The 24,265-nt window shown below is 37.4% G+C and overlaps 1 protein-coding gene across 1 annotated transcript; it reads left to right on the top strand.

Annotated features, from left to right (window-relative positions):
* Positions 1-4,395: 4,395 nt before the first annotated feature.
* LOC145784049 (uncharacterized) lies at positions 4,396-22,815 on the top strand. The gene is made up of 11 exons (XM_082595805.1): positions 4,396-4,483; positions 5,654-5,707; positions 7,346-7,399; positions 7,769-7,819; positions 9,402-9,455; positions 13,708-13,809; positions 14,035-14,268; positions 17,598-18,259; positions 19,379-19,610; positions 20,447-20,920; positions 21,525-22,815. The coding sequence occupies exons 1-11, from the start codon at positions 4,396-4,398 to the stop codon at positions 21,767-21,769; spliced, it is 2,250 nt and encodes a 749-aa protein (XP_082451931.1). The 3' UTR covers positions 21,770-22,815.
* The last annotated feature ends 1,450 nt before the right edge of the window (positions 22,816-24,265 follow it).

Raw genomic sequence — 24,265 nt, 5'->3', positions numbered from 1 at the left:
ATACGAGTTTAACAACTTACGTCACATTCGCTAGCGCAACACAAGGCATTATGACGTGGCAATGATCAAAGTTTATAACTTTACTATCGTACAATCAATCATTTTATTTTTCGTTATTAACGCGTCCGGGACGAAAATGTTTTCCATCTTCCATTTATCTTCCAGAAACTTCTTATTTAGAACTCTCTGGAAGGTTTCAGCTGATCCTGTGATCATATGTACACTACACCTTCTACAAAATGTGGACCTTTTCGGCTCAAGGAGGGTTCCGGGAACCCTGAGAACCCCCCCTGGCTACGGGCCTGTGCGAAAGTGTCATGATTTAGCTTCTAAATTGCCTTAGCCAACGGTTGAATACCTTCACATCTAATCATGAATTTGTTTAATTTTTTTCAGGGGTTAGACACAACGAGTTGTCGGTGGCTTTCATGTACCTGAATGTAATATTCAATGGACTTCAAGGATTCTTTCTTTTCCTTGTCTACTGCGTTCTTGGCAGCGAAGTGAAGGACGCGGTGATCAGATTATTGGGACGACGCGGGATCATCAGCCCGAGCACCGGGAGCGATTCTCATATGAATATGATTGCATTTGATAACGTCACTTCCTCGAACACTTTGAAATCACGCTTTCGCAAAACATTATGACAAAATATTTGAAAAAAAGATTTGTATGGAGATATATGTTATTGTTCGTAGCCGGTCGTTTTGTCGACAGACATTTGGTCGACAAGACATTTGATCGACAGGACATATGGGTTAGGTTAGGGTAAGAGTTAAGGTTAGTTAACTAACCCTAAAATGAATCGTTCTGTCGACCTAACGTCCTGTCGACCAAATGTCTTGTCGACCAAATGTTTGTCGACCAAACGTCCTGTCGACCAAATGACCGGGTACCGTTATTGTTGTGGCCTTTGTGCCTTTATTAAATATTATTGTGGCTGTTATCGTTATTAATAATAAGTACTGCAAAATTGCTTCAAGGTATCAACTGTATTTGGGAATCAATTTATTCGTGTTTTCAATGTTTTTATGGTTCTTTCGTTAATTTATTTATCATGAGCTGAGTGTTTTGATTGACTGCAGTGGTCGCTATGCAAAGAGCTGCAAAAGCAGTCAATCAAACGTAGCAAGAAAATGAGATGTAAAACCGTTACGAAATAACAATCAAAGTAATTCATGAACCAAAGCAATAATTAAAGTGCGCAAAGTGTTGTAGGCCTAGTGACAGGGCTGTGTAAACACCATCTTGCCTCCCCTCGAAATACAGTAGTGGGCACCTTATGCCGACAATGCATTAGCGAATGTAGAATGAATTTGGGAAAGAACCAAAGTTTTAACATAGCAAAATTTGTAAAAAAAAAACGGACAATGCAAAACTTAATGTCGGAAAAAACAAAGCAGGAAACGCTGCCCTAACTAATTATGCGTGGCCCCCTAGACTGAGGTGGCCCCCGGCCGAGTGTGTGTGAAGCAGTAAATGTGGTCTTGCTTGATTTAAGCTGTTGATTACTGAGCTTCTGTAGCAGCTTTTACTGTTTTAATCAGTCAAAAAAACATAAAACAGACCTAAATGAGCGGGCTCTCAAACAGCCGTGGACCTCCCCCGGCCAAGGGACAAAGGGGTAAGTTAACCTAAATAGTTGTGTGGAAATTTTTCATAAAAATGTTTATGATCATCATGGATGTCAAGTGTTAAAATATTTCAAATTACACTAAGATTATGTCTGATCTTGAGTGTAAAGAACAAAGTGTTTAATTTGTGTTTCGGTTTAACGTCTGGTGAAACCAAAATCCCACAAAAACTAAAATTGTAATGTAGTTTTTTGTAGGCAACATCAGTTGAAAAAATATAACACAATAGAAAAAGTGTTCAGCAAGTTACAGTCTTGAATTGATAAAATTTTTCCTTCAGTGTATCTGAAAGTAGTTGCATACAGTGCTGAATTCGAGGGTATTGTAGTATACCTAAAATGATTGCACGGCATGCAACGTGATCTTGCCTGTAGCTGCTAGCCGATTGTTGCATTGTTGCAACAATCTGTACGTGCTTAACAGTAGCTTGGTAGTCAACCTAACGTCAGGTTGTCTGTTTTGTTAGTATACGTACGGTATCTTTGTTAAATGGAGGTTTAATGCATGTTTTTGTTTTCTAGACACTTTCGTTATAAATTAGTTTAAGCTTTTATTAAAGCAAATACAATGTTGAGAATAGTTTTATTTCAGGTATACGGCGGTATACGCAGTACTGGTATAAGTTACTCTCTGCTTTTTCGAGCAACTTTAGTATACCCTCTGGTTTTCCAAAGAGAGTGCCTATGCTATCCTTACTGATTCTTGACAACTAGGCTACTAGATCCCAAATTTGCAAAGAGCATAAAGATGTAGATTCCTCTTGGCAGGCTGTTTAGAATGTATTCATAGAAAAATAAACAATTTTGTACCTCTCGTCCAGTTTTGATGTTGATAATCCATGCTGTGGTAGAATAAAGATTAGAATTTTGCAAGTTGTTTATTATATTATCATTTTGGCAAATCTGGCAGGATACCCTGTGCTTTATTTACGAATACAGCACTGGTTGTATGAATGCAAGAGGCAGATCCAGCAAGAAGCATTTGGGGAAGAGACAATTTCAACAAAACGCAATGATCTACATTAGTCCGACCTTGAAAATACACCATAAATAAAGTTATTTTTCTGTGTTTTAAGGGGGACTTTCGCCCCTTCCTCCCTGGATACGTCACAGCTACATGGCAGAGTGCTAACAGCACTACACAATGTTTGAAAGACGTCGGTCCAACGCGCTATACAGTGCTCTAAAAAGTCCCGATTTAGGGACAAATTACAGTAAAATGAGAGCACTGGCGCTATATCATAGCAAGACACTTGATGATATACTGAAGACACAGGTTACATAAGCACTAGCTTTACGGCCTTCTCGTCCACTTCATCAAAATATTCATCCACATCATGAGCACTCATATCGAAAACGCGTTAACATCAGCAAGGTAAGCGTTTGGTGCGTTTCCGATTTAGCCTACAGCTCATCAATATGTTACCAACGCACAATTATGATTCATAAGTTGAGCAACAGTCATGCGCCTTTTTTGCAACACTTTAATTGATGAAAGTTTTTTTTATGGTGCACCAGTAAGCCTACACTCAGAAATGTTTAACAGGCCAGAGCAGACACGTCATAACCAGGGATTTATAGAAGTACGAGATGCGACATCAGCTTCCCAGAGTAGGAAGCGTTAAATTATAGTGTTGCCAAGCCTTTACTTCAGCACAAATCTTATTCTTGACTTGCTTAAAAGTAAATTAATATTTGTTTGTTAAGTCTATTTAGAAAGTTTTCAAACACCAGATTCCAAAAAGATTTTAATTTATCAACTCATCATTGCAGCAGTTTTGAAAATTGTATGATCTTCAATGCATTTAGGCTACAACTTAAAAAATCATAAATTTATGGAATAAGCTCTTGTTGTGCGACATCATCAGCTTATCTAAAGATTACTGGATGAGTTAAGTAGTGGTTGTAAAGTTTACTATATTTGTTATTTCTTTTTGAGTTGTTGTATCTGTTAGGGTAATTGGTTTAAATTTATCAACAGCAATATTTTGATTAAGTTACTATAGGCCTACTGGCTTACGTTTGATTAATTAGTTGACAATAGACCACTTCTTTCTAATTTTATTCGAGGCTTGATTAAAAATCATTGGCAGATTTTGGAGTACTTGATTGATTGATTCATTGAATCTTTATCCTCGGACTGGGAAAGCTTCTTGAAGAGCTTAATCCTGGCAGTTTCGCAAACTTGTAGAGGCTTTGAATCACTGTCGCAACCCCGGTCACCGAGATTGACAGAGTGAAGTTTCCGATTGTTGAAGTCTTGTTGCCGAGGAATTAATCCATCCATTAGATGCCGCTGATTGGAGAGCAGTCCTTAACGTGCGTTGCTCAAGTGCACACCCCGAGAGTCGAACCAGCGCAGCTTGATTTTGAAGCTTCTTCGTTCCAGAAGTCACGCGCTAACCAACTGAGCTAACCCACTTCATTAAAAATAACTTTGTTTGAAAATGTTTAGAAAATTTGGTAACACTTTTGCATAACACACCCTACTCTGAGAACCAAGATGGCGCAAGTTGCGCTTTCTGTTGATTTCCCTGGTCATAACGTCCCAGGCTTTCACTTTTCTTCAGTTATGAATTATGATATGTTTTACACCGTACGCATTGTTAGCACTAACTGTTAGTAGCCTACGCGTTGTTAACTGAACCAAGTCACCAGTTAACATTTAGCGGCCCTTATGACACGTGTAATCTTTCATACGTTTCCTAACAACCCAACCCAGCTGCTGTGAATTTGTTTAACAGAATTAAGATAATTTCAGGATGAGGTTCTTTCGTTGTCACTGCTGCATCATATGTTTGGGGGTTTTACTTCTTTCTTTACAAATCAATCCCATGATGTGCTCTTCAGGTAAAAAGACTTGATCGTAATTTGATAACTTTGTTTTATAATTATGTAGCAGAAAGTACGGAAGAACGTGCTTCCGCTTCTTAAACAGTTAAGGAACTGGTTTCAGTTTTTAAGTTTCAATAATTTGTGGAGGTCACAAAGTCAAATGCAACTTCACTTATAGTAGTCTAGTGTGCAAATGGAGTAGCCTATGCAGTTAGTTAATAACTCAGTGCACTAGTCGGTTATGTTGGCCACAGGAAGCCAAAATATCGCCCACTCAAGAAAAAGGGAAAATTGAATCAGATTCTACAAGTCACGTGACCTCACAACTTCCTTCCATAAGCTGATGATGATGACGTCACTTCATTCAAACCATCATTGTGATTGACTTTAATAGAACTCAAAATTAAATAAAACTGTCATGGACATAAATTAGAAGATCTTCCGATTTTTGGTATAATAATAAGGGTGAGATTGTTATCCACGAACAAAAGTCTCTTTAAAAGCTTAATCCTGACAGTTTTACATAAATTTAGACTTTAGAGGATGACTGCAAGCCATTGTGTAGTGGCAATGTTGATTGTTGAAGCCATGGTTGAAACCTCACTGGCTTCTGATTGTAGTTCTGATTGACTTTGACTTCCAATAAATTGTTTTATCTAGCCCACAAAGTGTCTCTGAACGGAGAACACCCTTTGAAGTGTGCCAACTGGACTGGAATTAGTTTAACTTTCATTGCTTCTTTCTCACTTTTATTTCTTCTTTCTTCCTTTGCCCCCCCCCCCCCCCCACCTGACTACGCCCCTGTTTATCACCACAAGTTTGTTCATTCAAAATTGTACACAGAAAACTCAACAGGTATCGCTTATTTCTTTTGTATCCTGTTGTTGACCCAGAGCAAAGTGGTTGCAGGCCGCTCCAACAGAAAGATTCACAGGTCACGTACCACGAGACCCGATTATTTTTTGCTCTCAGTATAAAACTTGAATTTTTCCGATTGCGCATAGACGTATCAATCCACAATGCTAATAACCCCCACACGTGGCACCTCACAACCAAGATTTTTCCTTACGAGTTAAATAAGGAATATAAGTAGCCTAAGTGCAATGATGTCCAATGGACCCCAAAAGTAACAATGCAAGTTTTATCTTTAGTAATCGTAAAGTTCACCTCTACCTTTTCTTTCAGAAAGTTTGCACATTCATTGCACCCAGCACGATAACAGCCACAACTACAATTGTAGTAAGTTTTTGTTAGATATTAGGCGATCCAGCATAGACTATTTACCGAAGTGCCTAGAGGTTTATACCAAGTGGTGAAGCATCATGAAATTATAATCATATTAACTACTAGGCCACGGCTCAAGACAATGAAGCTGAGTACGCAGAAACGCATGAATCTAGTCTACAGTACAATGCTATTAACCTACACGTGAGGAACCTCACAACCAGGATTTTTCGTCACTAGTCCTATATAGAATAATAGCAGTGGCGTATCCTGGTTGGTTGAGCAAGGGAAGCAATATAACTCGTGGGGGGTTAGAGCGTGCCGAAGGCACGTGTATCCTAGGGGGTCCGGGGGCATGCTCCCCCAGGAAATTTTTTGCAAAATTACACTCAAATAATGGATTATAATGCTTTCTAGAAACACTTTTAGGGTAATTAATATTTGTATGAAATTTAATTATTAGCAGATAAACAGCTATTAACTTATTAAAGGTAGCTCTTACACACAAACGGGCAAAATATGCTGCTAAAATTAGAGAACACCAAAAACTCAGCTACAGCTACCTACTGCTGAAGTAGCTTAAGCCAGAATTCATTTCAGTCAAGTTAATTCTAGCCTAGACCTCACATATCATGTCTTATGCCAAAGTCTACCCAGCCAAGATAACAGTGTAAAGCCAACATTTGGCTCAAACTTTTGCTTACTAGGCCGATATTATAACCATAACAGCGCCTTAGATTTTCTCATTACCTAGCGTCCTAGCTCAATGACACAATATCCAACAGATCAGAATTGCCAGACTATGAAAAGGCCTTAAAGCCAAAATAATACAAAAAAGGCCAAAACAAGGAAAATATTAGACAAAAAGGCCAAATGGATATAGGCCTATTTACCTGTTTCTATTAAAAATTATAAAATGTAGGCTACATATATTTTATGACTTGTAGCGGATTTTAATAAACTGTAGCAAAAATAATTCTGAAAGTATCCTAAAAAATAGCAAATATAAAAATAGCCTACTGTAGCGGATGAGTTTTAATCGGTCACATTACGAGTATAAACAAGTATAGAACATGTATTGAACAATGGTGAATATGGTTTTATCTGGTAAGGTTACGATATTTGAGAAATATTGATTATGCATTTTGAAGAATTAATTTAAAAAAAAGCCTAATTCGAGGAATTCGTCCAATCTGGCAACTCTGGAAGCAATTTAAATATTGCTTCCATCGATTTGTTAAAAGAAACATAAATCTCGCAAACTTTGCGCTGCTTTTTTTCCTTTCTCTTTTGCTTGTTTCTCCTTATCGCAAAAACGAGAGCAAGGGAAGCGATACAATCTTTGCATCCGTAAGCTTCCAACTTTTTTAAAATTAAAACCGAGCTGAAGTCATACGGGGGCGTGAGTGAGAAACTGTTCTAATTCGTATTCAGGTAAAGAAATTACGAAATCGTTTTACTTAAAAATATCATCTTCTCTTTTTTCAATTTTGGCAGGGGAAGCAATGCTTCCCTTGCTTCCATTGAGGATACGCCCCTGAATAATAGTAGCCTATGTGCGATGACGTTCAACGGACCCCAATAGTAAACGATACGAGTTTTATTTTTAGCAATCGTAAAATTAACGTCTTCCTTTCCCTTTTATTTTTTCAGGATGTGTATACATTAATAGCACCCAACACGGAAACAGCAACAACTACAATTGTAGTAAGTTTTTGTTAGATATTAGGCGATCCAGCATAGGCTATTTACCGAAGTGCCAAGAGGTTTGTACTAAGTGGTGAAGCATCATAAAATTAAAATCACAGATTAAAATTTTGATGCGAATGCCTCGGCTTCGATGTAAAATAGAATAGGGACTTTAAAGGACTCACTTTTTACAGTTAACTTTCCAGGTGGAAGGTGGCATCTCTTAAGCCATGCTTTGGACTAACGTTCGCAAACGTTGAATAAACACACAAAAGAATCAATCTGCTGGCTGAAATGCTATTATTTACAATATAGGCCTACAATGGCTTATATTGCAGCACTAGTTTCAAACTTATGCTGCTTTTTTCACTTTAGTATTTTCTTTAGGAGATGATGCTGAATGTTCTTCAGCTGAATGTTGTACATTTTTTGGAATAGGTAAGTTACAATATTTCAATTCAAAATTTACTGTGTAGAGTGTAGTGTAGACCAATGAACTACATGTACAGAAAACCACACCAGCCGCAACGTGTGTTGTTAGAATACCTCACTTCCTGACATTAATGAGTATTTTAGAGGATTTGCACCACTGACGGAGACACAGTCATCAGAGTTTACACAACTTTTTGCTTGTTGTCAGGAATTAGTCACGAAGCATAAGTATAGGCAGGGCCGTGTTAACTGCCCCCCCCCCCCGTGCCTCCCGGCCGTAGGAGGGGCAGGACTGTTTAGAGGACACTCATTTTGGTATGTTTAATGTTTTTTAACTACCTCTTTCGCGACCACGGACGTATACACACGTCTTGAGATTTTAGCTATGATGACCAAGGGTGTATTCAATATCCATACGTCCAAGGTTAAAAGGTGTTTCAAGCAAAAAAAAATGTAAATGATGGCAGATCCATCCATAGTCTTTACCTGTCCTTATTCATTCTGCTGTATCTTCTAAAGCATTGCGCGCAGAAACGAAGTAAAATTTTTCTCATGTGCAGAATTGTTTTGGCATTCGATTAAACTACATATATTTTCATATTTTTGTATCATGCTTGGGTAGTAAAGATTATAATGAAGTATACTTTTCTGCCAATTTTCAATTTTTTTAGAAATTAGAAAAAATACCGTTTGGAAAGTTGCTAGTTGTACATTGAATGTTTTAAATTTTATTGCAAAACTTTGCATCTTCGGGTAGCTGAAGATGTATGCTTTCATTTGATGTCAAGATTGTGCGTCTACGTCAATCACATGAGATGTTATTACGGCATAAATACAACAGGTTTTTGTGAAAAATGTCTGGTTATTTATATTAAACGTCGTGATCTTGGTGGTTGCGAAAGAGCAAAAGTTCAATAATCAATAACTTAAATCATGCAAGACCTTGCTTACTGCTTCCTAAGCCCCGGATGGGGACCTATCTCCGTCAAGGGGCCCACGCATATTTAGTTCGTGCAGCATTTTTTGGCTTGTAATTTCATATGCACCGTTAACATTTATCATGCAATTTTTCTTCTATTTTTGCAAAATTTTCTTGCCCGCTTTGCTCGCTCAACCACAGTTTTTTCACCCGACCAGTTACCTTTGGCATGCATAGTTTTTGAGGTGGATTAAGGGATTAAATAGCTTCTCTGTTCCACAAAAAAACTAACAAATTAATGTAATATTCCGAAGAAAACACTGTACACTCAAATAGCCTCATTAATTAAAAATTATTTTGATAACTTTCAGTGTTAAGTCAGATAGGCTATACAGTGGAATGTTTCGTAAATATACTATTGGTGAAGCCAAGGTGGGAACACCTCTAACGAGTGTTCTAAGTGCTTTTTCTCTTGGATATTAGTGAGAAGTTGTGGTTTGGCGGTGCCCAACGGATGAACAATTACGCTAAAATCGCCGAGCAACATCACATGTTGATGATTGTATTCCAGCATAGCTTTGGAGACCTGTTCTATACAAGAATTTCTTTCGTGAATGCTTTGTGGAAGGTATGTGTTGTAAAGTTAATCTCAACCTTTTCATTTTTCAGAATGTCGGTACATTAATTGCACCCAACGCGGAAGCAGCCACAACTACAATTGTGGTAAGTTTTTGTTAGATATTAGGCGATCCAGCGTAGGCTATTTACGAGGGTGCCAAGAAGTTTGTACTAATTAAGTGATGAAGCATCATAAAATTAAAATTACAGATTATAATTTTAATGCGAATGCCTCAATTTCGATGGAAAATAGTAGGAACTTTAAAGGATTCACTTTTTACAGTTAATTTTCCACGTGGAAGGTGGCATCCCTTGGGCCATAAGTGACTGTTATGCTTTAATATGGCGATTAATTCATTTTTTCAAGAAATATTTCTTGGCACCTTAAACCTCACAAAAAGGGTAGGCTACTATTGTGGACTAGGCTACAGTATATAATAGAGTTGAGAGTCCATTAGAGATGATGCCTATTCCTTCTTTCACGTCTTTTAGCATTTCCACACAGATTTCATGTGACCCAGCTGCTTTTCTTGTTTTTATTTGAAGCAGAGCCCACTTAACATCGGTTTTAAAAATTGGTGGGCCTGTTAATCTTCCAAATGCATCCTCTTTTTCAACTACACACTTCGCTGATGATTCAAACTTTCATATGTCAGATTAAATGATTGTCATCTGTCAAGAGAATTAAAAAAGATTGACATCTGGATGAAATCCAATAAGTTGTCATTAAATTATATTAAAACCTCCTAGGCAATATGATCTTTGCAATAAACAAAGTGCACCAAAAAAAAATAGTTTATCAATTAGTCGCCGAAGTATTAAAAAGAAGAAAAGTATAAACTACATCTTGGTGTAACTTTGGATAAATGCAGTGCTGTGTTAAGCCCTTTATGGGCCCAAGGCCAAAGTAATTTTGAGCCTCTACAGGCAAGAAAATCTATGATAATAACATAGTGTGTATTTTCACTGCATCGATATGGAAAGATTGTTCACTTCCATAGACTTTTTGACCAGTTTGGAAAACAACACAAATGTAGGCTGGACTGAGTTATAGCAGCAAGCAGAGGTCTATTATGTCATAGCTACACGTCCTTTGCTCGGAATAAAAACCAAAAGCATTAAAGATTTTTAATCAAAAAATTCTGGAAATGGTCATGAAAATTGGGGTCATTCAACCTAGAACTTACATCATACAGTAGAACCTAGCATGAAAACTTGGCATGCTCATTACATTGACTTACTTTTTTTAACCGTTTGTCCTGTCAGTTTTTCTCATAAAACAAACTGACTAATGAGGTTAGATTTTGTTGATTTCTTGTCGAAAAGCAACAACGAGCGAGTTCTTGACCAGTCAATAAACTTCTGCATGTACCGATTCACTTATATTCACATAAATATTTATGGATGTTATTCAAATGTTTTAGAAAAACGAGGGATTAAAGGATACTGAAAAGAACTTGATATCGGCTATCTAAACTGCTCTGCTTTTGTGGAAAAAACACGCCCAGCTAAATTATTGTGCTTTGAAAACCATTGCACATATTGTATTAGGTTGGTTGGTTGGCTTGAACCTTCATCCTCGGACTGACAAGTCTTGATAGGTCGTTCCTGGTAGTTTCGCATACTTGTTGAGGCTTTTGACGCAGGGCCGGTTACCGAGATTAGCAGAGTGAAGTTTCCGATTGTTGAAGTGTTGTTTCCGGGGAATTATTCCATTCATTAGGTGCCGCTGAATGGAGAGCAATCATGAAATGCGTTGCTCAAGCGCAGACCCCGAGAGTCGAACCAGCGCCGCTTGAACTGGAGCCGGGCACGTAACCACTGAGCTAACGGGGCGGACATTAGAATTGAAGCTTTTGCGTAAATGGTAATTTTGTAGTTGTTTGAGCGATTACAAAACTTTTATTTTCTCTACGAGGATTCAAAAGTGTTTTGATATGTCTCAGAAGAAACACTACCTGGCCCAACTCAATACATTTTAACTTTTTATTGAAATGTTGGTCTTCAAAACCGTAGAAAGGGACATTAGTTGAATTGAATTTATAGCCGTTTTCCTTGTCTTAAAAGACTAATTAAAAACATGGAAAAACGATTACCATCGTTTGACATACAAGTATGTATATTAAAATTTTCCTTGGTTTGCATAATTAAAAATGAAAATCACAACAAACAATTTCTGAAAGCAATTTTCACAGCTATTTGATCTTACGCGATAACATCCATTATAATTATATTCCATCAGATGGATTGTTCAAGAATATTGGTTTGTTCAAGAATATAATAGTTTTCAAAGACTGCAGTGTAGTGTATAGTTCATTTTTGTGCTTTCACTTTGACTTTTTCACAAACAAGACTTTACACAAAACAACTTCAGTGTGAGCCTACCCAGTATTGTCAGTAAGTTACTTGCAACCTGAGTCGATTGACTAACAGCACTTTTCAGAGCAAATGTACAAGAAAGCTGAGACCAAAAATTGATTAATTTTTACCAGAATCTTTGCACATTTTGGAAACAGTAGTCACTTTGTTCCCAATCAGCAAATCACTTTTTATCATTGGTAGGCTACGTCTGCAGACGTCTGAACCAATACAGAAAATTCGTTTGCTGAGTCTTTAGTTCGGAAAAACATCTTTATGATGAATTGTGACGGAGTCTATCGGTCAGCAGTAGTTTAAGCGCCTTTTTTTTTCGGTGCATGTGAATTACAAAAGATTAACTTTTGTTGTTACGCTGCCAACCGCAAACTGCATCTAAAATGCTATTTCAAAGTTTGAAGTAAAAGAAATAGCTTGGCACAAAATGCATGTCCAACCAATTAGACACAAATGTACTAAATCTTATTTTTTTGTACGACAAAAGCAATCAACCTAAAAAAAGCAATTGTTTTGCAAGATTTGATATTTTGCTAAATGTATTTGTTTTTGGTATCTTTATGTTAATTTGCTACACAAAAAGCGACTAAGTGCTAAATCTAACAATTAGCATAGTAGTCTACCGAACCACAAATAATAACTGAAGAGCCGAAAGACCATTGACTGAAAAAACATTGACTAACAACCACACCCTAAACACCACTGATCGTAAAAAATGCTTCAGAATACTGAGAGCACAGAACATGCATGCTAAAACTAACTACTTACACTGTACTGTTTGTACTTGTGAACATTGCCAACATATGACCACTCCATTCAAATCAGTAGGTTGGGTCTATTACATTCAAGTAACTCTGAAACATACAATTTACGAAAAAACACGCTGACCAAACCACACTCCTATCAGAATGAAACTTTAAAGCAGTATGTTAAACATGTTGCTACTGAAGCATAAAAGTATATTATCTGAGAGCCCCATGAGATGGTAGGGCCGGGTACAGGTTTATTTGTTCACACGACGCGAACTGTACATACATTAACTTAGTCTGGCCTGGCTCCCTCACCGGGATGCGAGTGTGGTGCCACAGACCAGACAGTAGACCACGTCGTCCATGACTGCCCAATCCATCAACCACCACATGGAACGCTTGGACTGAAAGCCCTGGATGACGAGACTGTCGAGTGGCTGATGACCTCATGCCCAAACATATAGTCCGGAAGAAAGCTCTTTGGCCACGAAAGTGAGGAAACATTTGAATTTAAACTGCTCTCAACAGAAAAAGCACCATTAAAGATCATCTCGATTGCCAAACTTGTTCAAACAACAAAATATCCCTGGAGTTTTTTAGAGTTGTGCGTAGATGTTTCACCAAATTTGATACTAAAATCCCTGAGGCTTTGCTCATAAAATCCTGCAATCCTCGCCTCAATAGGCAGTTGTTTGTTGCACACACCTCCTATCTGCTAAACCCCTTTACTTAACTATGCGTGACGTGATGTATTTCTTTCCTTGCGTAATTAAGCGTCCGTCATGTGATTTTGCCTTTCTTCTGCTTTGCCGTTTCATTTTTGTGCATTTCTATCTAGATCAGTTATGCATTTTCAATTTATGTATAGCATCAGTCATTTTGTTAATGATAAGCGCTAACATGTATGGCCGAAAACGTTCGTAATTTCTAGTTTATTTTTCCGTAGTTATATCATGTTAAATGTAGTGTGGTGGTTAGGTTTTATTTGTCTATGATTCAAGAAAATCACCCCTTTAACAAAACTGTATTATAAACTTAATTTGTGTGCAAGTCCAATTTTACTTTTCCTTCGGTGTGATACACAATTGTTCTTACCTGTATGTCAATTGACCAGTTTAACGTTTTTTTATGCGTTTTATTAATGCTTAGTTAATAGGATTATTAGAATACTTATAAACTTAAATACTAAAACATGTTTAGTTTAGTTAAAATAAGTTCATCTTTTTCAATGCCAGGTTGCTTGGACAAAGAACAATTCAAAATGAAGTACGAAGAGGATGCCCAACAAGTAGAAAACATCACTTGTGGCGATAGCAATGTGTTAATTCAATCACAAAGTGAGAAATTGTATAACAAAAACTCTCATCATTTGAACGACACTTTGTGGGTTCATATTTTCATGATTTTTGAAGCGATATCTTTTGTTTTGGAGCGCAGTATAATTACTTTCGTATGTAATACATTCGTAAGGTTTTCCTACTATTATTTTTTTAAATAGCAGATTATAACTTGTAATGTTAAGCAAATAGCTAAACGCGTCATACTTTTTATTGTTTGTCTAGCAGCGACGCAGGTTACCATAACACCGATGGAAACCACAACATCACCAGTGGAAACCGCAACACTACTGAAAACTACAACACCAGTGGAAACCACAACCCCAGTGGAAACTACAACACCAGTGGAAACCACAACCCCAGTGGAAACTACAACACCAGTGGAAACCACAACACCAGTGTATACAACAAATCGGTCTAGATCTTCAAATGAGGAGGATTCTGCTTTATCAATAGCAAGTGAGGACCGGTTTTGATTTGTTTAAGCAATGACAATTCAATTGTTTGTTGTTGTTTTCACAAACAAGTTTCTTGTTGCTATACTTTCTTGCTCAATATGAGTAAACCGACAAGATTTCAAGCAAGAGTTTAACCCGTTAAGTACAGTACAGAGTAATTAACTTTTCGCAACTCGCGTTATTGAGCTTATTTAATTTGATAACTTGCAGTTTGCTTTGTTGCATTATTATATTCTAGGGCAGTGGTTTCCAAGCTTTTTAGGCTTACGGCATCCTGCAAAAGAAAAACATATTTCGTGGCACCTCGTAGGCTAGCAGACCAACGACTTCTGACAACCCCTGGATACAAAATCTATTTAGGACACATTTTTGCTACTTGTTAGTCATCGAATGTTCACCTAAAGCTATAGTAATGAAAAACTTTATAAAATACCAATTCCAGAAATTTAGCTCATGGTTTGCGTTTGCTATATCAATTCATCTCACTTGATTCTGTAAACTAAATGGACTACGGTGGGTTAGCGGCTTCTGTACCACTCTGGTCACGTGAGCTTCTGCATAAAAAATATCTCAATCATTCATTGTATCATTTTTCGTCATTTTGCAATTTTCGGTAGTTGCTTCTCTGCTTTCACCAACTGCTGTGCCAGGGTATTGGTTGTGGCAGAAACACCACTGATGTTTCACAACTATAGTCTCATCAATTTTATGTGGAATACCACGACAAAAAAGATTGAATGAAAAAGTATAGTCGGGTAGATTTCAATCCGTATTCAACTGGGTCAGTAAAGGAATTACCTTAATTTCTGAGAGCCAATAGTTTGATAAGAAAATATAATGGATGAAAAAAGCCAACGTTTTTATTGCAGGATATTTAATACATAGCATCTGCAATCTCAAACAAGTAATCTAGAATCCATAGGTGGGAAGAGTAGACCTTGCCGTTTCCTTTATAGGAGGACTGAGTTCAGGGATTTTAAAACTTTGTAAAATTATTTCATAAAGTATCATCATCATCACGTGCCGTCTCCGTTCCGAAGGTTGGCTGTTATTTTCTTCCACAAATCACGTTCTTCCACTACTCTTTTTGTTTTTCCTATGCTTGACAAATCAGCCTACTGTATTACGTCATCTCCCCATGTTCGTCTCCTTCTTCCCCTGCACTTCTTTCCTTCCACCATACCTTCAATAACCAATTGATGTAGCTGTCCTGCCGATCCTCTCAAAATATGTCCCGCGAATTTCATCTTTTGTTTTGCCAAGTCGTTTGCCCATCTATCTTGCACCCCAATTCTTTTCCGAATTGCTTCGTTTCTAAAGTGTTTTTTATATGATATTTTTAATAATCTTCTGTAGCACCAGAGTTGAAAAGCATTATTTTTTTGTGAATTTCTTTGCTGTAGGTCCAACTTCACCTCCATATGAAGTATATAATTCCATATGAAGTATTCTAATTACCCCAAGGCATCCCGCCTTGTCGCCAAGGAATTATCTGCCCTGTGGCGGGTGGAAATACGACAAAAAGAAACAGTCTCTGAAGATTTCACTCCAGAGGAATTCGCCACGGCCCTCCACCTAGTGAAACCACACAAGTCTCCACGGCCGGATAAGGTCTGCCCTGAGGTGGTGCTCCATGCTGGCCTTGCCCTCAAGTTTTGGTTACGTAGATTCCTTTCTTCTTGCTTGCACCACCTTACAACCCCAAAAATCTGGAGAAGAGCTTTATTAGTTGTGATCCCTAAGCCTCACAAGCCACCAGATGACCCAAAGAGTTATCATTCGATATCCCTTCTCTGTGTTCCTTTCAAAATCCTCGAAAGGCTGATCTACGCCGCGTCAACCCAATCATCAGCTCCTTCCAAAAAAGCATGCTGGGTTCCGGCGCGGATAATCCACCGTAGATTAGGTCACACTGTTGATCGAAGACATCGAGGATTGCTTTGAGGCAAAAAAATGCCTGCACTGTCTTTTTAGATCCTACAGCTGCCTATGACACCGTATGGCATCGCAGCCTTACTTGCAAACTACTTCGCTTGCTTCCAGACCGACAGAACCTTCCAACCACGGTCTTCGCAAATTACACATATGCGGACGACTAGGCAGTTCTCCACTCCACGAAGTCGTGGGAAAGCTTAGAAGACACCTTCAGCCAGGACATGACAACCATCTCAGCTTATTTCCAGAATTGGCGACTGAAACTCAGCGAAACTAAAACGGTGGCATCAGCTTTCCATCTACACAATCGAGAAGCTGATCGTGAGCTACGTGTACAGAATAATGGAAAACCTCTGTTTTTCTGCCCCGAATCAAAATATCTTGGACGTGACACTAAACAGATCGCTCACATACCGCCACCATGTGGTGTCAATGCGCAAGAAACTAATATCGTACGCTGCGCTACGCAAGCGCCTGGCAGGTTCCAGCTTGGGGCTAGGGCTGACACTTTGCATATAGCAGCCTTAACCTTTGTCTACTCTTCAGCAGAATACTGTGCACCTGGTTGGTGCCGCAGTGCTCACTGCCACAACATCGACACTGCCATAAACAGCGCCCTGCGCATAGTGACCGGATGCCTGCGTCCCACACCATTGGATAATCTCTTTATTGTTGCTGGCATCCAGCCTGCTGAGCTTTGTAGGAAATAAGCAACTCTGTCTTTTTGTCGACGGACATTGGAGTCCAACCATTTCTCCACCACAAGATCTCTGCTCCTCCAAACGAGCATCCCCGTCGACTGAAATTGAGACACCCATTCGTGCCAGTCGCTCAACTTCTGATCAACGAAGCTGATGGATAAGATATTTCTGCGGCTAATTGGGCGGACCATAAATGGAATTCTGAATGGAAGTCAAGTACGACCAGACTCCATTCGTTCATCTCCGACGCCGACACACGCCCCATCAGCCTGACACTACAAAGACAGGCATGAGTGCGTCTCAATCGTCTTCGTACAGGCGTCGGGCTTTTCTCTCAACCATGCATCAATAGAGAATGGCCTCTTGCTCCTTCTGCAAATGTGGTGCCGAGGGACAGACCGCAGACCACATAGGCTAATCAATGACTGTACTATCTTCAAGCCACCTAACGGAGTAGAAGGTCTGCATGTCATGGGTGATGAAACCAAAGACTGGCTGCTCTCTAGAAGCCTTCCAGTGTAGTCCGAGAACATCGTGAATCTGGGGCGGTAAAAGGATAAAACCTCGGCCCCAGAGGCTCACACGACGACGAACTTCTAATTATTTCCGAGCAACCAAAACATGTCAAAGGTGTCGTTGCTAAAAAAAATCCTCAAAAACTTATTTAATAATAAATGTGACTTTTATTTTTCAGAGGAACTTTCAGAACTTCTAACAAGTACTTCCAACAACACCAACGGCCTTGAAAAAGTCGAATCACTTTTCGACGGTTTAGCAGCTTCAGCCAATAATAGTACAAGAGTACAAAGTGATGGGGTGGAAATAGTTGTTCTTGTGGGAGATGTTTCTGAAAGTCAACATGTGAAATTCTCGATGTCTTCGTTGAATAAAATCAAGATCGAAAACAATCCCAAGCAAGCTGTGGTTGTGACGTCACAAATCAGTTTGCCCCAATCCATTTCAAACAATCAAGAGTCGGGCGGAGGAATGTTTGGAGACAAAAACATAAATCTGTTGCCAGGTCTACCACTTCTGTCAGTGAGTGCGTTCGATATCACATCAAGAGGAAAAGTTCAAGCCAATGTTTCTCATTCTTTTAACGTTAAGAACAGTAGTATCTACGTCTCAAATCAATTGAAGAATTTTTATTTGAATCAGTCCTTGCTAGAAAGAAGTGTCATCAGAACAATACATTATACTTGTTGTTATTACAATAGCACTTCGGACAGTTTTTCAGATGAAGGTTGCGAGTTGCGTGAAGATGATGATACTTTAGTTACTTGTTATTGCAATCATACAACAATTTTTGCTGTTCTGTTATCAGTGGAGAGCTACATCATACCAAAAGGAGTGAAGGTGGGTAACCTAATGCAAAAGCTTATGAATTTCAGTCGATACAATAATCATCAGAAAATATAAAAATATATTTTTATTTTACTGTAAATTCATTAAAAGTAGCATCCTAAATAAAAATTGAAAATTATATTTCAAGTTCTCTAAGAATTCAAATATTTATTTATAAATTAAATTTCTCGGCTACGTGAAAGGTTTGTTCAATTAAAAGTTGTAATCTTCAAAAGAGAGACATCTTTCTCACTTAACATGAAAATATATTAACCCTATTCGGACTAACGGGTGGACGGGTTCAGTCCATACCTAAAACTTTCATCGATTACATAAAAGTTACTGGCTCAAATTAGCTGAAGTTTTATGACTTTTCCTAAAAATTATTCATCTTTGTTTTAGTAATAAAATGACATTTTTATGTGGTATAGTTTTTTAGTTATCAGCAGTTTTTGACACCCTACTCCTAAAATTGCCAGGTCATCTAAAAAACTTTATCATCTTGTACAAGCAAGTTAGCAAACATTTGTATTGTTTTGTGCCTTCCAAGATTTACTGCGTGACCTACATGACAACTGACCATTTCGGATTACATGCATGACTGGACCGTGTGCCATTTACGAAGATATTAACGATTTCAGGAGATTATGACGGAGACATCAGAAAAATTTAAAAAAAATGACTACTTTTAGCAAAAAAGCAATAGCAAATAACTGGTAGAGTATGTGTGTTCACTTAAAATTTTAACCAGTTTGTCAATAATTTTGCTTTAACTTTGCGAAAAAAGCAACCTCGTAACGTTTTTATATCAAAAGTTATTAGCAATGAAAGTGTGGATGGAATAAGTCCACACGTCAGGCCATTACCTCACAAAAATAGCTTAGTCCGAATAGGGTTAAGTTGTAGACAGATAGGCTATGGCTCTAATTGCTTACAAGTATTTTTTTTTTCGTTTTGCAACCTCATTGATACAGAACTGCAGTTTTTTAAGATCACCAAATCTTGTAATTTCGTCTATCTCTGGTTGTAGATAAGAAATGCACACCGGTAGCCTACTGTTTTTTAGGGATACCACTACCTACTGACATAAACTGATTAAAAAATAATAATTTCTGTTCAATTGTGTTTCAGATCCTCTCTTACGTGTTGGAATCACTTTCCATAGTTTTTCTCGCAACTACTATAACAATCTTATTGAAAGTTAAAAGAATGATAAAATCCGATCGCACTGTAGTTCAAATAAATCTTGCTTTTGCTGTTTTACTTCTGCACTTTTTCAATCTCTTCCATGATCTTGCTTTGAAGAATTCCAGAATGTGTGAAGCAATAGCAATTTTCATCCATTTTTGTTTTCTTGCAGCAGGTAAGTCTGAAAATATTTCTCACTTTGGTAAATGCTTCGCTAAATATTGTGGTAGGCCTGTCCAGATAAGCACTAAGTTCGTTGACATTAAAAATATTCAAATGAGAAATAAAACAGAGTAGACTTAACTTAGCGGGTTTAACATACTTTTTTACACACAAAAATATAACATAATTAATATGAACTCAAACGTTTTCGACACGTACGTGTGTCCTTATCAAGAATTTCCACACGTACGTGTCGAAAACGTTTGAGTTTATTTTAATTATGTTATATTTTTTGTGTGTAAAACAGTATGTTAAACCCGCTAAGGTTACTCTGTTTTATTTCTCTATGGTTCAACAAAGCAAACTCTTTACCAAAGCTTTATGTTCACATGAGAAGCGAATTTGTAAATTATAAGTTGTTGTCAACTATCTGATGGAATTTATCCAATCAGAATGAAGGGATGTGTTCTTCGAAAAAGGATATCTTTTTTATGTGCAAATTAAACCAATGCCACTAAAGTTAAGAATGGAATGAAATTTCGCGGATGAACCAACAGCAAATCATCCACCGATCAACTGAAGCGGTCAATAAAATAGCAGCTTAATTTGTGGAAGATTTTCTTAGATGCATCCATAATCAGCAGATTAGAATCGATTAGTTTTCTTTCTGCAAGTGAGTGCAGATAAATTGCTCACTTTGTTGAATCTCACAGATGGGCTTGGTGCAAACTAATCATCGATTAATTAATCTAACAATTAGTTAAATCGGCTGCTTAAAAGAAGTAGTGTTGATGCGTGCAAACCTTAATGTAAGTTTTCGACATCAATATAGCTCATTTGTTTGTTTAGCTTCTTGGATGCTTATGGAAGGAGTAACTCTTGTTGCTAAGACAACAAATTATGCTCTTACGTTTTCCGGACGAAACGCTTCGAAATGGACAAAGGCTCGTGTTGCGTTTGGCTGGGGATTCCCCTTGTTTGTTGTGTTCATATCGTCCATTGCTGGATTTGCAACAGAAACGTACATGGCTGTTGTTGGACGCTTTGGATACGAGAAGTGTTGGTTGAGTTCCACAAGTGGAGCTCTCTTGGGCGCCGTGATGATCCCGATTGGAATTATTTTCTGTCTCAACTTGATAATTACGGTTCGAATAATGTACTTTGTGTACCGCATGAGTGCACAATCAGAAGCATTTAAACCGACAACTCAAAGAAAAGCAGCAGATAAAGGGATGAATCCACATCACCTGAAAGTTGCATTGAAAGGCATTTTGCTTCTATTCCCAGTGCTTGGTGTTACTTTTCTTTTCAGCTTTTTATCAGGTGAGACTGCAAATTAACTCTAACAGACTATTTTAAATAAATTAACGTTATTCTTTCATGAAGGATAAATGTAAAAACATCATCATTAAAGTCTGATCTGACACACATTTTCCATCAACATATTTATTAATCTTAATGTTTTATGGAGATTTAACGAAAATGTCATCCAAACGTGATTGCATCGAAACAAAACTTATTTTATCTTTGACCATTCCAACAACTTATTTAACATTCTCAAAGAATGTTTTGTTCTTTTTTGTCCTTAGGCTACTCAGTACTCAGTAACTAGAAGAGGGAGTCAGATATAAATCAGCCTACTTTGAGTACAGTCCTGCTAAGTTAATGGGCTTACACTAAGAGTTTGATTGATTACAAATTTATTGTTTTCGGTAATTGTTTTCATATGAATCTACTCGCTCAGCAAAACCTGTTTGACTCGGATCTGTATGATCGGATGAAACTTTATTGCGTGTGCAGGAGCAAGATTTTGAGCACAACGTTTGAAAACCACTTTATATCTGTGAGACTGTCACAACTAAGCCTTCAGTTGAATACCATGACATCTAACCATGAGTTATTAAAAATTTGTTTAACTTTTTTTCAGGAGTTGCACACAATGAGTTGTCAGTGGCTTTTATGTATCTGAACGTAATATTCAATGGACTTCAAGGATTCTTTCTCTTCCTTGTCTACTGCGTTCTCGGCAGCGAAGTGAGGGACGCGGTGATAAGATTACTCGGACGACGCGGGATCATCAGCCCGAGCAGCGGGAGCGACTTTCATATGGTTGTGTACGATAAATCCAACTCCTCAAACACTTCGAAAACACACTTTCACAAAACACTATGAAAAAATATTAGAAAATAGACGGATTTGAATTTTAGTCTACTGTAGGCTTTATTAGTAAGCCACTGTGGCTGGATCGCTTTGTAGTTAGTGAATCCGCTTCTAATTTGGTAGACATGTTTGATGCCCTATATCGGGTCGTACCAAAAACTTTTTAAAAGTGGTACTGATTCTTGTTTCTGCTTGGCACTCAACAAAAAGAATAGATTCGGGATAATTATTTACTCTGCTGCAGTCTCTATGGCAACACTGTCTGCTTTGATAAGCGCTGAGCAGCAACGCATATCTGCGATAGATATACAGCGTTATTTGAAATCACACATTAATATTATACAAAAATGTTTTGGGTATATATTGTAGGCCTACCTGGTTATAAATTTAATCATATTTTTCATGCTTTGATGATTTATTTGTTAGGTTATCTCACATCAGCTGAATGTTTTATAGTTTTTTCTGTTACACTTTTTAATATTTCGTCTCGACTTGCGGTTTACATTGGTGGTCGCATTCTGAATATTTCCTGCAGTTTTGAATGGTGATATGTTTGAACAGACTTTGTCTAAAAATCTACCTATTAGGCCTAATAATCTTTGTGTACGTTGCTGTACAAACGTTTTGGTTAGTTTTAGCTTAAAAAAGCTTTATGACAAGGAATTAAACCCTGACAAAAGTATTTGCGTCAGAACAAAATACTTCAGAACAATAGAAAATACGAATATATAGAATATAAAAAAAAAGATGAATACATTGGTGCCAAAACACAAGAAAAGTTAAATTTGTTCTGTCAAGTTTTGTTTGGTCAATGAAATACCGTACCAATTTTTCCATTCCGTATTTTTTTAAATGTTTGATGGTAACTTTTAAAAATATTATTTCATCCGAATTTTTGCATTCGGTGTATCGCATATTGGAAAAAAAGTCACATTGACTTCAAATATAATCCAAAAAATGCATGAAAGTATGGTTCTTAAACGAATAACCAGTAGCCTACATGGGCGACTTTGGCAATCCCCCCCCCCCCCCCCCCTTAAAACATAGGAAAAGTAATTTTAGATCTGTCCCTGCAACAAACTAATTTTGTTACAGAGCCTTCAAACATTCTAAGTGTTTCACAAGACAAAATTTTAAGTCGAGTGTTTCTGCAACAGGCAGTGTGTTTTTTTGTGTTTTTTTGCTGTATCGTTTCATTTTTTAGGAAACCAGTAAAACCTTTACGTTTGCTTTTAGCAGTCTATTCAACCACACTTTACTGAAAGCACGGCTTCTATTGTTTACCTTAACCCTTTGCTTTTCAACGTTTTTTTGGAAGTTAACTGCTCAAGGGGGGGCCGTTTTTGGATCAAATTCAATCAGCTGTTACGTGTTATCCGCTGATGCTATTTGAACAGAAGTTGCACTGGTGTGAAAGCAAATCATTTGTATATAAGTTTGAAAAGTCATTATTTTAAAATTTTATATGTTAAACTTGATATTTCAATTTTTGCAAAGGTACCCAAAAACGACAATTTTGATTTAACTTGCCGCTATTTAATTACCGTGCTAATCCGATTTCATGCAAACTTCTGAATAACAAAGAGCTCGATCGAACGCACGAAGTGTGTGTGCGGTGTGCCGAATCATTGCATTGATTAGAATTTACGACTTGCGAGCAAATCTTATTGTAAGCTACTCACTGATTCTAAAATAGTTACAATCAAAGTAACATTGTTACACGAATTTGAAAAAAAAACAAAACTGCGTTTGTTGTCTTACATTTTTATCCTAAACTAATGCATTCCCAAACTCATGGCTAGCTTCTAGTTTTATGGAACCAAATTTCTCATAAGTAACACCTTAGCCTGCTTGAATAGCTGTTTACATCTTCGTTTGTGTATTTAGGTCTACAATTGAGTTTGTAGTATGAATATTTTTAGTAGAGAGAAGACAGTTGAACAAGTTGTTGAAATTATCTGAAATTTCTAAGTTCAAATTAGGTGCTTTTGAAATTGTGGATTTGTGTCAAGTCGCATCACAAATATCATGCAGGCCACATCATAAGTCATTTCGCTTACGGGTGTTTATAAACATGACTCATAAATTACATCCACAAAAAATACAGCATTTATATCAACAAAGCTAAGTTCGAAGCTCACTTTTTATTGAAGATTGTGTCAATCAATTCGAAATAATGCAACAGCGAATTGCCGCCAGCGTCGAAATAATGCAACAGCGAATTGAGGAACGTGCGTAAACAAAGGAAATGTGAAATAACCCACAGTCAGCAAATCTACATAAATTTAACGTTTACAAATGTTGAATCAATGTAAAAGGACTGGATTGCTGACTGGGTCCTTATTGTTTGAAGCACTAAAAATACGCGTAATATCGACAACATCAGCAAGGCAGTGATTATGTTTCTGGCCAAAAAAAAAAAAATAACTTTTGACTTCAAAGATAAAAATGATTATAACGAAGCTTCAAAGTTTGTCGTAAAACATTTTACAGAGATACAATAAACAT

This window comes from Aplidium turbinatum, chromosome 15 (assembly GCF_918807975.1).
Source record: "Aplidium turbinatum chromosome 15, kaAplTurb1.1, whole genome shotgun sequence".
Classification (NCBI taxonomy): domain Eukaryota; kingdom Metazoa; phylum Chordata; class Ascidiacea; order Aplousobranchia; family Polyclinidae; genus Aplidium; species Aplidium turbinatum.
This window is presented reverse-complemented; position numbering and strand designations above follow the sequence as displayed.